The 13,833-nt window shown below is 42.2% G+C and overlaps 1 protein-coding gene across 4 annotated transcripts in view; it reads left to right on the forward strand.

Annotated features, from left to right (window-relative positions):
- The window catches only part of RNF145 (ring finger protein 145), a 45,885-nt gene that overhangs the window by 27,117 nt on the left and 4,935 nt on the right, over positions 1-13,833 (forward strand). For all 4 annotated transcript variants that reach the window (XM_057411910.1, XM_057411912.1, XM_057411909.1 and 1 more), the window contains exons 5-8: positions 3,861-4,096; positions 7,459-7,634; positions 11,365-11,505; positions 12,797-12,979. In XM_057411910.1, the coding sequence (XP_057267893.1) occupies positions 3,861-4,096; positions 7,459-7,634; positions 11,365-11,505; positions 12,797-12,979 (736 nt within the window). The remainder of the gene's footprint in view (positions 1-3,860; positions 4,097-7,458; positions 7,635-11,364; positions 11,506-12,796; positions 12,980-13,833) is intronic.

The following is a 13,833-nucleotide window of genomic DNA, read 5'->3' on the forward strand; positions in this document are numbered from 1 at the left end:
CTTGCAGCTGCTACTGGCAGATATAGATGGGTTTACTTCTTTAGTGTGTTAGGTCTACCAGAATATATACATCTCCTGATTGCCTGCATCCTTACTTTCAAATGTAGCATTTGTCTTTGCTTTTAGTATTTTTAATAGAAATAACATTGGTATTTTTCAGTGAAAGGGAAACTTCAGATGTATTTTTTACTCTCATGAATTTCTAAATACATTTTCCCATCTTGTCAAATGACACTAAAGTACAACTAAAGCCTTTCATGTGTTTCTATGACAAAATGTTTGTAATTAGCCCTTTGAATCTCGGGTGAAATGTGGGGTCCGGTGATAAAGCAGAATCCGTCAGAGAGCTTCACAAGGCATGAGGGAGGCCTAGGCAGGAAGGGGTCAGGAGGTGGTGTGTCATTCACAGGCAGAAACTAAACCAAGAGTCAAGCCCATTATGCTTCATCCAGGTTTTAATATGGATTAAGAATAACTGAGAAAAAGATAATACTCTTTGTACACCATACAGTTTTGGGTTGTACTGGGTGTCAGACTAAAATGTCCCCATATTGTAATGGTTTTTTAAAAGTAGGTACTTGGCAATACTAGCAAATGTGTACGTAAGCAGTTGTCTTTGGGGAAGACCTGTGCAAGTGGGCTATGAGACTTGACAATGTTTTGTATAAATATGAAATACTTTCTCAGATTTGTTACATACAAAGGTATTTATCCAGTTCAATCTGCCACGTCTCGGGAGTGTACTGTGCTGAACTGTCATCTTCACAGCAAAATGAATATACAAGTGCTGTGCTCCATCTTTTTCTTCAATGTTGCGCTGCAGCACTGTTGACAAAGGCAGTGAGGCAGGTACCTGGGGAAATAATGGTGCTGCTGATCCAGCTCTTGTTCCTTAAAGTCCTGGTCAGAATTAAGGTGATGATGTACAGTATGCCAACGGCTTCACAGATTTAATCTTTGTTAGTGCTTTTCTTCATTAGTGCTTTTTGAACGGGCTCTCCTAGTCATTTCTTCCCTGCATCTAATTCAGTCTGATGACTGTTGACTAGAGTTACTAACATTGCAAAGTGCTGGATGGAAGAAATAAATATCTTTGAAGACCATCCCTTGGATGAGTGTGCTATTTTGTAAGCAAGTAGGGTGTGAATGGTGTAAAGTTGCATGGTTTTGGATGCTACCATGAAGACTTGCTTTTTCTTAGTGCACAATATGGGATTAGATATTTAATATGTATATAATAATATATCCTGGGGTTTTAGTAGCATTTAAGGATGTAGCCAGGGAATTTGTTAACATCAGCTTTTTAAAATTGGGAATGAAATACAGTTCCATATAAGTCAGAGTGCCTGGAATAGTGGCTGTACCACATAGCCTTTCTTCTTGCACATTTTCTATTAGCTTATGAGCTGGGGGGCTTTGGCTACCTGTCAACAATGTTTAATGTATTTGTGGATGTTTTGGGAAGGGAAAAGAATGGGCAGAAACTTAGGCAATAAATTTCTTCCTTATTGCCTCATTCTCTAGCGGAAGACCGTGGTGTCCTGCAGGAGGATTCTGGCTGTTGTGCTCATTACCTGTGTCTGGCAGTTTTCAGTCCATGGTGTTTAAGTTTATGGAGTGCAAACATTCAGCTGGATTTGCTGATCTTAGCAGATAGCTGAAGTGTTAGAATCTTTCTGTGATTTGATATGAGGTACAAGCTAATTTCTACTGACACTGTGATGTTACATTAAAGACTGACAGTGTACAGCCCCACTTGGAGATAAGCTATGATTTACTGCAGAGAGAGATTGTCCTGAACTAAGGTACTGCTACCCCAGTTTAAAATGGGAAGTACCAGTCATTAAAAGCTCCTCTGGAGGCATTTTCAGGCCCTTCCTGAAGGGGCTGAGAATTGACAAGGTGCAGACTTCAGGAAGAACTTTGGGACCTCCAGAGAAAGTGCTCCGTGTATTTCCTTTGATGTTGTACAGCTCTCCTTCCCATGACAGGGAACATTTGATCAGAGTTTGAATTAAAAAAGGTGGGAGGGTCAGAGTTTAGCAGGGATGACCAGCATACTTGGCACATCACTGCTGGAGGAAAGCAGGTTTTGCTGTTGTGTGAGATGAAACTGAACTTGGAGGTCCTGTTTTGTGATTGGAGAGCTGCAGAGTCGTCCCAAAGAGTGCTGAGTTTAACGTGATGTTGTTGCAATACTTTTTCAGAAGATGACATGCTTACCCAAGAACATATTGGATGCTGGGATTTGTATCCCTTTGTGTGTGGACCTGGGTTGCCTTAGTTACCATGAGTTGCAGAAATCCTCACAAGCTGACTGTGCCAGGCTCCTGAATATTACAGCACAGCAGTGTGCTGGTGGTATCTTAAATAGGGTTGTAGCAACGTGTGTGTGGGTAGAGAATAACAAAGCAGAGAGAGAATGCTTCAGAGCTGGTGTGCTGAACTTCTGAAAAGATGAGTAGAGTAACTTTCTCTGAGGCTTACAAGCCCCAGCATGCTGATAGTGTCTTGCTGAGAGCAAGGGTGCTTGTTCTGAAATGAAATCTGCTAATTCAGAAGTACATCTAGCAAATTGGTGGTAGGTCTTCAACTTGAAAGAGGACAGTGTGAAGGAGGAAGAATTTTGTGTGCTTAAATAGTAGAGATTAGAGATTGCTTTCAGCTCAGCTGCAGTTATTTTGAAAGCAGAAGTCCTTTTCTAGGTGGGGAAGCTGAGCAGAACGAAAGCAAAACCCTGCTACTGCTATTTCTCCTCTCGCTATTTCCCTCCCCAACCCATCCAGAAGGGCTTACAAGGTCAGTAAGCTTATGTGAACATGTGGAGTTAGCAGTGATGTAGAGATGGTAACGGCCTTGATTTTGTTAATCTCTGTTTTGCTAAGGCTAATTCCCAGTTTTGGGAAAAGCTGTGAGATACAAACACTGGTGGAGGTAGCTCCAAAACAGGATGAGCACTTGGGTTTAGAGCCACATATTGTGGCTTTCAGATGTTAGCTAACACAGGTGGTGAACAAGGTTCTGCTTTTAAGTACTATTCAATAAACTTTTTCCTTACTGCAAAGTGATGAGTGAGAATTGTTCTTTTCCAGGTTTCTTCCCATTCTGTTCCCTCTGAGAGAAAGGGTACAACTTCCAGTGACTCTCATGGGAGCAGTTACACTGGAGTGGTCTGTTCTGGAAATACCAGCCTCCAGATATCTGGGTGTGTGGGAGATGTGCTGGTGTCCCTGCCAACTGTTAACTAGAATTTAATCATTAATTACCTGTCACTTGCAAGCTTCAGTCTGTGCAACTGCCGCAAGCACTATGAAATTATTGAAGTCTCAGCTGCTGACCTGGCTGTCCTCCTGTTGCTCTTCTTGGCCAGTAATTCCTCTTGACAGGAGAAATATTGTTGCTGTAAAAGCCATTTGGGACCTCTGATTACCTTTTTTTTGCACAGATTGGAATGAAAGAGTAGTATAGCTGTGCTTCAGAAAAGCGACTGCATGTATAGAGATTCCACCACTATTGAAGTCGAACTGGGGTATTAAGGAAGAACAGGGATGAGTTGCAGGGTTCTCCTCTGCATAATGTTATTCCTGGGACCTCATATTAATCTGAGTATGATTCTGCATGTGTTTCGGGTTTACATCTCATGAAAGTGAAAGGCTGCACTTCACGTAGGTTGAAAATGGTGTGGGCCAGCAAAGGATGCGGAGGAGCCTGGTTTCATAACAGATATGGCCTAGTTAGAACTGTCATAATATGCTGGATGTTGATAACTGCATTATGGAAAGATAACGTATTAAAAAATGTTTTTTTTTTTCTGAAGGGGATAATCAGCTTGATTATAAAATACTGTGTCGCGTTTCCAGGTCAGCTGGTGGTATGTACGCTCTGCTCCTGCGTCATGAAAACGAAACAGATCTGGCTTTTCTCTGCTCACATGCTCCCTCTGCTGGCACGACTTTGCCTGGTCCCTTTGGAAACCATCGTCATCATCAACAAATTTGCCATGATTTTCACTGGTTTGGAAGTTCTCTACTTTCTGGCATCAAATCTTCTGGTGCCCTATAATTTGGCAAAATCTGCATACAGAGAGCTTGTCCAGGTAAGACAGTGAACATAACTATTTCATTTTCCTTGGCCTGAGCCTTTTTTGCAGAAAAGAAAGAGAAAAGTACTTTGGCTGTCTTCTATGTGCAACTGTGTGTGTGTGTTCCTTTTTCTTGGCAAACCAAATATGTTCTTATCTATAGCATCTTCTTTCTTTGATTTATGGTAGCTTATAATTTGTGTGGGTGAGCAGTTAAGACGTTATTTAGAATTATGCTGCTGGCCAGCTGAGCGTGTCCATTTTGCTTGGACTTTGCTTAGTCCTGCCCAAATTCAGGCTAAAAGACAAGGTTGTGGCAGAATGGGATTTTAAAGCCTCATTAAGTGAGCAAAGTAATCCCCATGCGTTAATTGTAGTAGCTGTTCATTTCAAAAGGTGCTTTGTGTATGAAAAGCGTTTATAATTATAGTAGTGTTAAAGTGGGAGTAACACTAAAGCTCATTTTGACTAATAATCACTGACTTACAGTCAGTGATCTGTAACTTGTAGACAGTGATTTGAAAAGTCTGTAGTATTTTCTTTAGAACAGCAGCATTGCTGAGACCGCGAACAAAAGAGTTAGCAGAAACAGAGGAGACTGATCTGACATGTATCCATTTTGTTAACACTTTGACATCTAATATATATGTAGTTGAAAAGACACTTTGTTAACGGTACAGAAACATCACACCATGTTTTTCTATAAAAATAAAATGTGTGTGAATATGACTTGGGGGTGTTGGTTGATGAGAAAATGAACATGAGCCGTCAGTGTGCACTTGCAGCCCAGAAAGCCAACCGTATCCTGGACTGCATCAAAAGGAGTGTTACCAGCAGGTCGAAGGAGGTGATCCTGCCCCTCTACTCTGCTCTTACGAGACCTCACCTGGAGTATTGTGTGCAGTTCTGGTGTCCTCAACATAAAAAGGACATGCAACTGTTGGAACAAGTCCAGAGGAGGGCCACAAGGATGATCAGGGGACTGGAACACCTCCCGTATGAAGACAGGCTGAGAAAGTTGGGGCTGTTCAGTCTGGAGAGGAGAAGGCTGCGTGGAGACCTCATAGCAGCCTTCCAGTATCTGAAGGGGCCCTATAGGGATGCTGGGGAGGGACTCTTCATTAGAGACTGTAGTGACAGGACAAGGGGTAATGGGTTAAAACTTAAACAGGGGGAGGTTAGATTGGATATAAAGAAGAAATTCTTTCCTGTTAGGGTGGTGAGGCACTGGAATGGGTTGCCCAGGGAGGTTGTGAATGCTCCATCCCTGGCAGTGTTCAAGGCCAGGTTGGATGAAGCCTTGGGTGACATGGTTTGGTGTGAGGTGTCCCTGCCCATGGCAGGGGGGTTGGAACTAGATGATCTTAAGGTCCTTTCCAACCCTAACTATTCTATGATTCTATGAATATTTCTGTGTATTTTGACATATAAAGCTTGATGCTTGCTTGAACCACTTGCTGGATTCTTTTCAAACCAAGACACTGTTTTCTGACTTCTGCTTTTCAGTCCCTAAGCAATCTGAAAAATTAACTTGTTAAGCTCTTGTAAAGCTCTGCTTTGCTGTCATATCCGTCATCCACAAACAAAAACTTGGCAGCAGTAGGTGTGTAGTGTGCCAAGGTCTCAGCCTGTCATGTTGATCATTACTGTCTGGTTATTTATTTTGTATGTAATTGGTCTTTGGAGCAGGATTATCTTTGTCTGTACAGCACCTACCATGGTCTGATCTCACCCGTAACTGGCTTGTAGATTTGCTGATTAAAAGCTAATTTGGGAGCTAACTGGCAAAGCTTCAGTATCTTTGTTTTCCAGTGAGAATAGGAAAGTCATGCTTCACATACTGTGGCAGCATTTGGGGTAAACCAGTTGCATGTCTTTGTACAGCGTAACACTTGCAACAGGTTGGAACCAGCACTTTCAGTTTTCATGTGCATGAACAATGCAGCATTTAGCTTCCTGAAATCAAATTCAGATTGGTTGTAGGTTTGAGAGTATTGTATCTATTTTTCTTTATAGGACACTTGTGCTTAAAACACTTCAGTGTTTTATGAATGTTTAATTGCAAATACAGTCATGTGCTATTTTGATACCAGTGGCAAAACTGGTGAATATTAGGATGTTAATCACCAGGAGTGTTTTCTGAGACAGCCCTAAAAGGTGGGGCAGGGCTGCTTTGTGTGTGTTTCAGGCTATGCCTAATGGTATAATTTAAAAGCAAGTCCAAACCCCTGGCTGCCTACTTGTAGCAGAAGATGCCAGAAATACTTCATGGTTATGAATATACATTATGAGCACAGCATGACCCTTTTCCGATGTGGTGAAGCACTCTGCCAGGAGCTGCATAGGATAGCTTGTGTTGGTCCCACACCAAGGGAGAGCCCAGGGAGATCTCCTGAGGGCTGGTACACTTCCTTCACATGTCTGTGTGCAAAGCTAAAGGCAGGAGCTTGGCACCATATCCCTGCCAGCAGCATATGCTTGTCCATCGGCCACAGTACATACTGCAGCAGGTCCTATGAACATAATATCCCTCATGCTTGTCATGAAAGACTAGGTAGGCAGCTTTTTCAGCTTTTTGTTTAGCTAAAATTTGCTAGCCATTATAGATTGTATGTCACTATGGGAAGCAGGTGGTGAGGAAATAGTAATTATGAGTGATTTCCTCTTGAGCTTTTGTATTAAGTCCAGCTATATGAAGTTCCAGCTTCTTGGAAATGACTGCACTGTAATTTAGGCTTTGAAGCTCAAATGACTTCTTTTGTATTGCAGAATCTTCTAAAATAACTCTTAAGCATTAATTTCAAACTACTTGGTAGATTAGGAGCAGTCAGAAGTCTCGTACATGTTCTTTTGGAGATACTTAAAATGTCTGAGGCGTTAAGTTTTTCCCTAAAAACAGGTCAGCAAAGCAGGTTTACTGTACTGAAGTGATGTGGCTCCTGTTTCAATACCTGTGAGTGCAGTGACTTGGCAGTACCTACAGAGAGAACAACATTGCTGTGACTTAAGCTGGACGAAAAGATCCAAAAGGGTTGTGTGTTAACTAGAGGCCTGTGTCCTCACCCCTCTGGCTGTGAGTGGGCTTCAGTCAGCAGCTCCCAGCCAGTTCTTGGTAGGAAGATCTGTTCAGCTGCTCTGATAGTTTGCTGCATAGTCAGGTAATTCTCTCTACTTCTAGATAGTGGTAATATCTCGCTGCTAAATCTGGGTTCTCCCTTTGTCAGACTGTAATTTGATATATCTCCTTTTCTTTGGGATGGCTAGTGCCATGTGAATTATCCTTAGCTTCCTTGTGGCTATATTGTTGATTGTGCTTTTGATACCAAATCGTGGGTGCTGTGAACCAGTAACAAACTGCGTTTTTCTGTCTTGCCCAGGTGGTGGAGGTGTATGGTCTCCTGGCTTTGGGAATGTCTCTGTGGAACCAGCTGGTCGTCCCAGTTCTTTTCATGGTGTTTTGGCTTGTCTTGTTTGCTCTTCAGATCTATTCCTATTTCAGTACACGGGACCAGCCTGCCTCAAGAGAGAGGCTCCTCTTTCTCTTCCTGACAAGGTAATTAACTAGTCTGCAAAAGGTTTTCTGTTGTTACTGTCTTCTGAAATGAATGTGGTGTTTTTAGGCACTGAGTATTTAAGTTGGCTTTATTGCATTTGGATGCCAAACGAATACTTGTCTTTATTGCAGCGACCACATGTGTAAACCCTGTTAAGCTTGTCTTTCAGAGGCATGGATCCCATTCAGAAGAGACAACGTTAGTAAAACTGTGGGACAGTTCCTAGAGAAAACAAAATATTCCTTTGATGAGGAAATACGTATAATTAGAGCTTTGGTCCAGAAGTTGTTTTCAGTATAGAGATTGGTTTTAAGGCTGAGATATTTCAGTTGAATTTCAGTCCAAGTGATATTTGTGATTGTGTTGCTTTCTGAGCCTTGTATGTCTCGTTTCATCATTCTGGTGTGGGACACATTCTTGACTTCATCCAAGCAGCCAAAGTACTCCACTCCCAAAGTACTTTTGAGTCCAGTGGTTAATTTGGCAGAGGTGTAAAGATCTTAGATACCAAATTCCTAAAAGCTTTGTAAAAACTGTGAGATAAAGAAGAGGCCTGTGTTCATGCTGTTTCTGAGAGAAAGGCAGCATTTGGGGGATTCTGTCTGGAACCTCTGTGCCTTTGCTGGCTGTTCTTTAATTAGAAATGACAGCATACAAAAGGGAGTGGGAGCGTGGGGCAGAGAGGAACTGGGTGTGTTGCAAAGGATCAGTTACACAAATTAGATAATGTAATACTGGGATGGGAAGTAAAGAGGTAATAGTTGCCGAAACACAAAGGCAACACAGGACATACTCTTTAGAGACCATATGCCATTAATTCTGCTATTTGGGCAGCAAATTGAGTAACTTGCTCATCACTGCAGTCTTCCAGTTGGACTTTACAATTACCTTTTTCTTGCCTCTCTGTGTGTATATCTGTGGTGCAATAGTGTAAGCTGTCAAAATTCACTATCAGTAAGGAGAAATGCCAGAGATTTTGTTGCATGTAGTGTTATAATTGCTTACATTGTCATACTGCATTATGTAAAAGTGCTGACTATGTTACCTGGTTTTTTACTAAACCAGTGGTCTCTGAAGTTTTTCCTCCTGTTCGTCTCTGCTGAAATTTTAGCTTTGTTACAACAGAGTACTGCTGTTAGAGGTGGGGAAAGTGATTCTTTTCCTTATAAATGAGTTTATTCCTACACCAAATTGGTAACTTCATGGCAAAACAGGGAACTTGCTTTGCAGGATTGCATTGACTTGATCTGTGAGTGCCTGAGTACCAGTTGATCTGTGAAGTTCTCCCTGCAAGTGGAAAAATACGGAAAAACGTGGAAAAACGGTGCAGATGTTCTCTGCCCTGTTGCAGTTGAGAGGTTATAAATGCTTATTCATCTTAAAAGCAAAAACCCAATACCACTAATAGCCTCTTAACCCCTAGAAGGGAGCTGAAATATTGTGTGAGGGCAGTTAATAATGTAGCTCTGGCTGTTCAACAAAATGGAAGAAAAGATGCATTCTTCCACGAGAGTGAGTGAATTCTGCATCTTCTCCCTTTTCTTAAAATATTATAGCTGGAATTCAGGTGAGAGCAGTTGGGGTGTGCAGAACAGCTGTGTCCAGCTCTCATAGGAATATCAGAATTGCTGTGCTGGCTCAGACCAAATGCTGTCTAGCCCAGGATCCAGTTTCCAGCAGTGGCTGTAAATGAATACCTGGAAAAACACCCGTTCATAATGTGACAAACAGGACACTTCCTAGTACTCTTCCAGTCCTGCATCCAGCTTCAGCTGTCAAGCTGTATTAGCTGGATATGGTTAATATGCATCCAGTAACCCTCTAAAGGACTTCTCTTCCATCAGTTTGTGCTTGCTGCCCTTGAACCCATGTACACCTGCATCATTGAAAGATCCCGAGCAAGGAGTTTCACAGCTCAGCTTGGTCTGTATGATAAAAAAATCTGTTTTGATTGTTTGAATCCATATAGTTTCATTCAGTGCTCCTCGATTCATGTATGGGGGTGGGAGAGCAACATATACCAAACAGTTCTGTTCTTTAAAATTGGGAGTAGCATAAGTTTGTTCTTCCCAGACTGGAAAGCTCTTGCTTGCATGTTTGCTGTTTAAAACCTGTTCCCTACCTTTCATTGTCCTTGCTCCTGTCAAGAATCCTTTCTGTGGGTGTGTAACTGCTGTGATTTTTGAGAAGCCTTGAAGAGTTTAGCAATTTGGGACAATTTATGAACATGTGCTTGACACATGAATATAACACTCAGAGCTCCCCAGGCTTCTCTTTGAGCTCGTAATCTCCTCTGGGACCCTTGCTTAGTAGATCATCTGAAAGTAAGTTTAAGGGTGTTAAAATTGACGAAAAAGAATCAGGCAGAAAAGACAGAGTCCTGGTTTCTCGTAATTTATTTTGAAGGAAAACATAAGAGTTCCTCAAGTATCCTGCAGAAATAGCTGCTCTAAATATTGCATTTCTCACTGCCGTTATGCAGCAGGAATATTTGAAAACCTTTTCAGCCCTGCCCAGCTTGGTAACCAGGCAGAATTTGAAGGCTTACCAGAAGCCCTGCAAGTAGCATATGTAAACACATCAACATTTTCTGTTTTGAATGGCTTTCAAAGGAGTTTTCCAGTTAAAATGGTCATTAAAAGAGACAAACTAAATGTCTCTTGGACAAGCTTTGTTTATTTTTGAGGCATGTGTTTCTTGAAAGTCCTTTCGTCTTGTCAGAGCCCTGGACTAGTTCACTCTTCAGTTGGTTAATTAACCTGACATGGTTTTGACCACCGTATTTTCTCTCACAAGGCTATTGTCCTGGTGAGCAAGAGATTATTTTGTTTGTGAATGGGGGTGTCAGTGTATATTACCTTGGATAATATATGTGAGGATTTCCAGATGTATAATCCCTTGTTGACAGGGATTTCTGTTTCTACGTAAGCTGATTCTTTACGTAGTGCTGGGGCATGTGGTGCACTGCACTGCATTCTCCTTGTTCTGACAGCATTGTGTTTCAGAAGCCAGAGTATGCTCTGAGGCTTAGGCTGTTCCAAACATTGCAGTGCCAGAATCAACAGAAGGTGAGGGAGCTGAAGTAATGCAGCTATTCTCAGCATCAGCAGATGTATTCTGGGGTCTCAGTCTGTCTGACTTCACTGCTGTGGCAAAAGAGGAAGAAGCCTCCTGCAGAATACTCTTTGCTGTCTATTTTGCTGCTTCTGGCTCAGCCATATGAAAGACAGGCATTGCCTTCCTGAACCTGGTGTGAATTTTATCAGTTTGATGTTTGTTTGCATTATTGTGGATCTGAGTGGAAAGCGCCTTAATGAATCCATCTGCTTTTAACTCTGCTTCTGGTAGCTGGCAGAAATTTCAGCAGGTAACCTGGGTGCGTTGTGGTTGTCAGATTGACTTTAGGTGATGAAAACCCTGCGCAAGCAGGACAGTGCCACCGTGTGGCACAGCGCTGAAGAGGGACCAGAGAAACCCCATAGCCCAGCCCTGACAGCAGCATTAGCCGAGATGAAATTGTGTCTTGGGAAGAAGTAACAGAATACATCTCATCTTTTTCTTTTTATAGAAGCGTTTCATGGTGGTTTAGAGCTTTTAATATATTCATTAAACCAATCCAATTTTGCTTTCAAAGCAGTTTGCACAGTTAACAGGACAAGGGGAGAGCTCAGCACATTGCTTTTAATTGATAGACCTTTTCTTTTTGTTTCTTTCCCTCTCTCCTCCCAGTATTGCCGAATGCTGTAGCACTCCGTACTCGCTCCTGGGCTTGGTCTTCACAGTCTCTTTTGTTGCTTTGGGAGTTCTGACTCTCTGCAAGTTTTACTTGCAGGGTTATCGAGCATTCATGAATGATCCTGCTATGAACAGGTAAGTGCCTTGTTGTGCCTGAGGTCTAAAAAGAAGGGATTTATACAGAAACATGCAGGCTGCTTTGCAGTTTTTTAACTTACGAACTATTGGGTATCCTTGACAGGCTTTTTGTATGCCAATCTTTGTGCATAGGAAGGATTTGAGGTGAAAATACAGCTTGTCACAGACTTCTTGGGAGATGGTTACTTTCTGTGATAAATTCAGGGCTTTTAGTTGGGATTTGAATTGTTTTAGGGCTTTCATTTTCATGAGTCACTGGAAAATTTTCACATGCTTGGATAATCACTTCATCTTTCCATTTCCTCATTTACCCTGTAGTCATGTGTGAAACATTTCTAATCTGTGAGGCTTAAAACAGCATTTTATAGACTGCCTGTAAATTACCATGGGAAATAGCCAAAATATGGAAACTGCCTTTTTTTAACACTTGTCCCAACTTGTCCAATATGAAATTGGCATCCTAGGTATGATAGTACCTTTCTCAGTTATTCCAGCCCTTAACTCTATAGAAAGTTGAGACCATATGCAAAAGAGTGTTTTACATTTTGGATTCTGTGATGTGGAAGTGAGAATGGTATAAATTGGAGGTGCCCAGGAGTAGTCTGCCTGAAAGTATCTTTTGGGTAAGAATTCAATTCTGGGTGATCTCTTCCTTAACTGTGTCAAGTACTGGTGCTGAATTGTGGAACTCAGAGGTATTCAGTCTGAGGTTCCAAGCCAAGAAGAAGAGGACAGTGTGTAGGTGCAGAGAGGATAAACTGAAAAATGGCTAAATTGCTGGTTGCCTGAACTGGTCACTGGATGGGTTGTTGAGCCAAGGACAGACAGGAGGGTATTGATGGGGAAATGTAACCGGTAGAGGGGGTTTTTGTGGAGATGTAGGAATGAGGCCGACTGCTGCCCAAATGTAGACATAGCAGGGTTGCTTTGGGCTTGCGTAGGCAACACTGAGGTGGGTGGGTTCCTCCTCTTAAGACGCAGCGTGGATCCTTACAATGCTTTGTGCTGGGGGAGGACTCTCGGGTGATGTCTGCTGAGTTGCTTGTAGCCCATGCACTGAGGCAGGAGCAGTCTGAAGTCTGCTTCCTAACCCCCAGCACTTCAGTGTTTCTGAAAACACTCCTCTGATTAAAACCTTAGCAAGGACATCAGTAAAAGCTAAAACAAGACATTTGAAGGATTGTGGCAGAGAGAGCTTATTTCCTGGTGTTTCTAGATGTATTTTTGAACCAGCATTGATACACAGAAAGATGTGATTGATTGTTCTTTTGACTCTGTTAATCTGCAGGGGAATGACTGAAGGCGTCACACTCCTCATCCTGGCTGTGCAGACAGGTTTGATTGAGCTCCAAGTTGTGCATCGGGCGTTCCTGCTCAGTATTATTCTTTTCATCGTGGTGGCATCCATACTTCAGTCCATGCTGGAAATCGCTGATCCCATTGTCTTGGCCCTGGGAGCCTCAAGGGACAAGTAAGAGACTGGTTTCCTAAAATGAGACTTACTCAATGCTGGTTTAGGAGGTGATAAACTAGTAATTGATGGCCTGATTTGGCTTTTTAGTAGCTTGTAAATTTACCCTGTCTTTTGTATGCAGATATCTTTTCCAGTCTAAATTCTGTAGCTTTCCCCTCCCTATCCTGTTTTCTCAAGAGCACATAGTATAATACTTTTCCTCATGCTGAGTACTGGCAAAGAGTAGGTGACTTTGGTCACCTGCTCCTGCCCAGGACTGCATCCATCCAGCCTTTTTAAAGCCTTGCTGTTCTGTAGCTGCTGGCTGCCCACCCTGAGCATGGCACTGTTCAGTGATTATTCTCCCTAGCAAGAATGTCAGTGCACTGTGGTCTCAGTTAAGCAAATCCAGGACTCCAGTGCTCTTCCCACCCACCCTCCATTGTGTGGCTTTGCAGAATGGTTTTGCTTAACCTCCTCTGTGGTTGGGTAGGTTTCCCTCTTATGCAGTGATCTCAGACTGCTGAGAAGTTGTCAGAAGATCTCAGAAGAGAAGATCTCGGACAGGGTGGGAAGTTTCTGAAAGTGACCTCCTGTTAAATATTGTAAACCCTTTTACTTTTTTCTGTGAGACTGATCCCAAAATGAGAGGGTTTACTGGCAGAAAATAAGAGGTGGAAGGCTTGCATTAGTGCACCAGATGTTCTGATGATGTGGGATTGTTGTTTAATTTCAGTTTCTGATTTGAAAAGCTGTATTGGTATCTGGTGTTCTTGTATTAGTCTGTTTGTATCTTTGTTAATTGTTTGTGTTTTTTTCTGTAACCTGTAAGTGAAGAAATGAAAGAGATGTTTAGACATAGAGATTTTGTT

The sequence above is a fragment of the Pezoporus wallicus genome, unplaced genomic scaffold, assembly GCF_028554395.1.
Source record: "Pezoporus wallicus isolate ANWC-B61680 ecotype Strahan unplaced genomic scaffold, APGP_CSIRO_Pwel_v1 contig_6354, whole genome shotgun sequence".
NCBI classification, from domain to species: Eukaryota; Metazoa; Chordata; class Aves; order Psittaciformes; family Psittacidae; genus Pezoporus; species Pezoporus wallicus.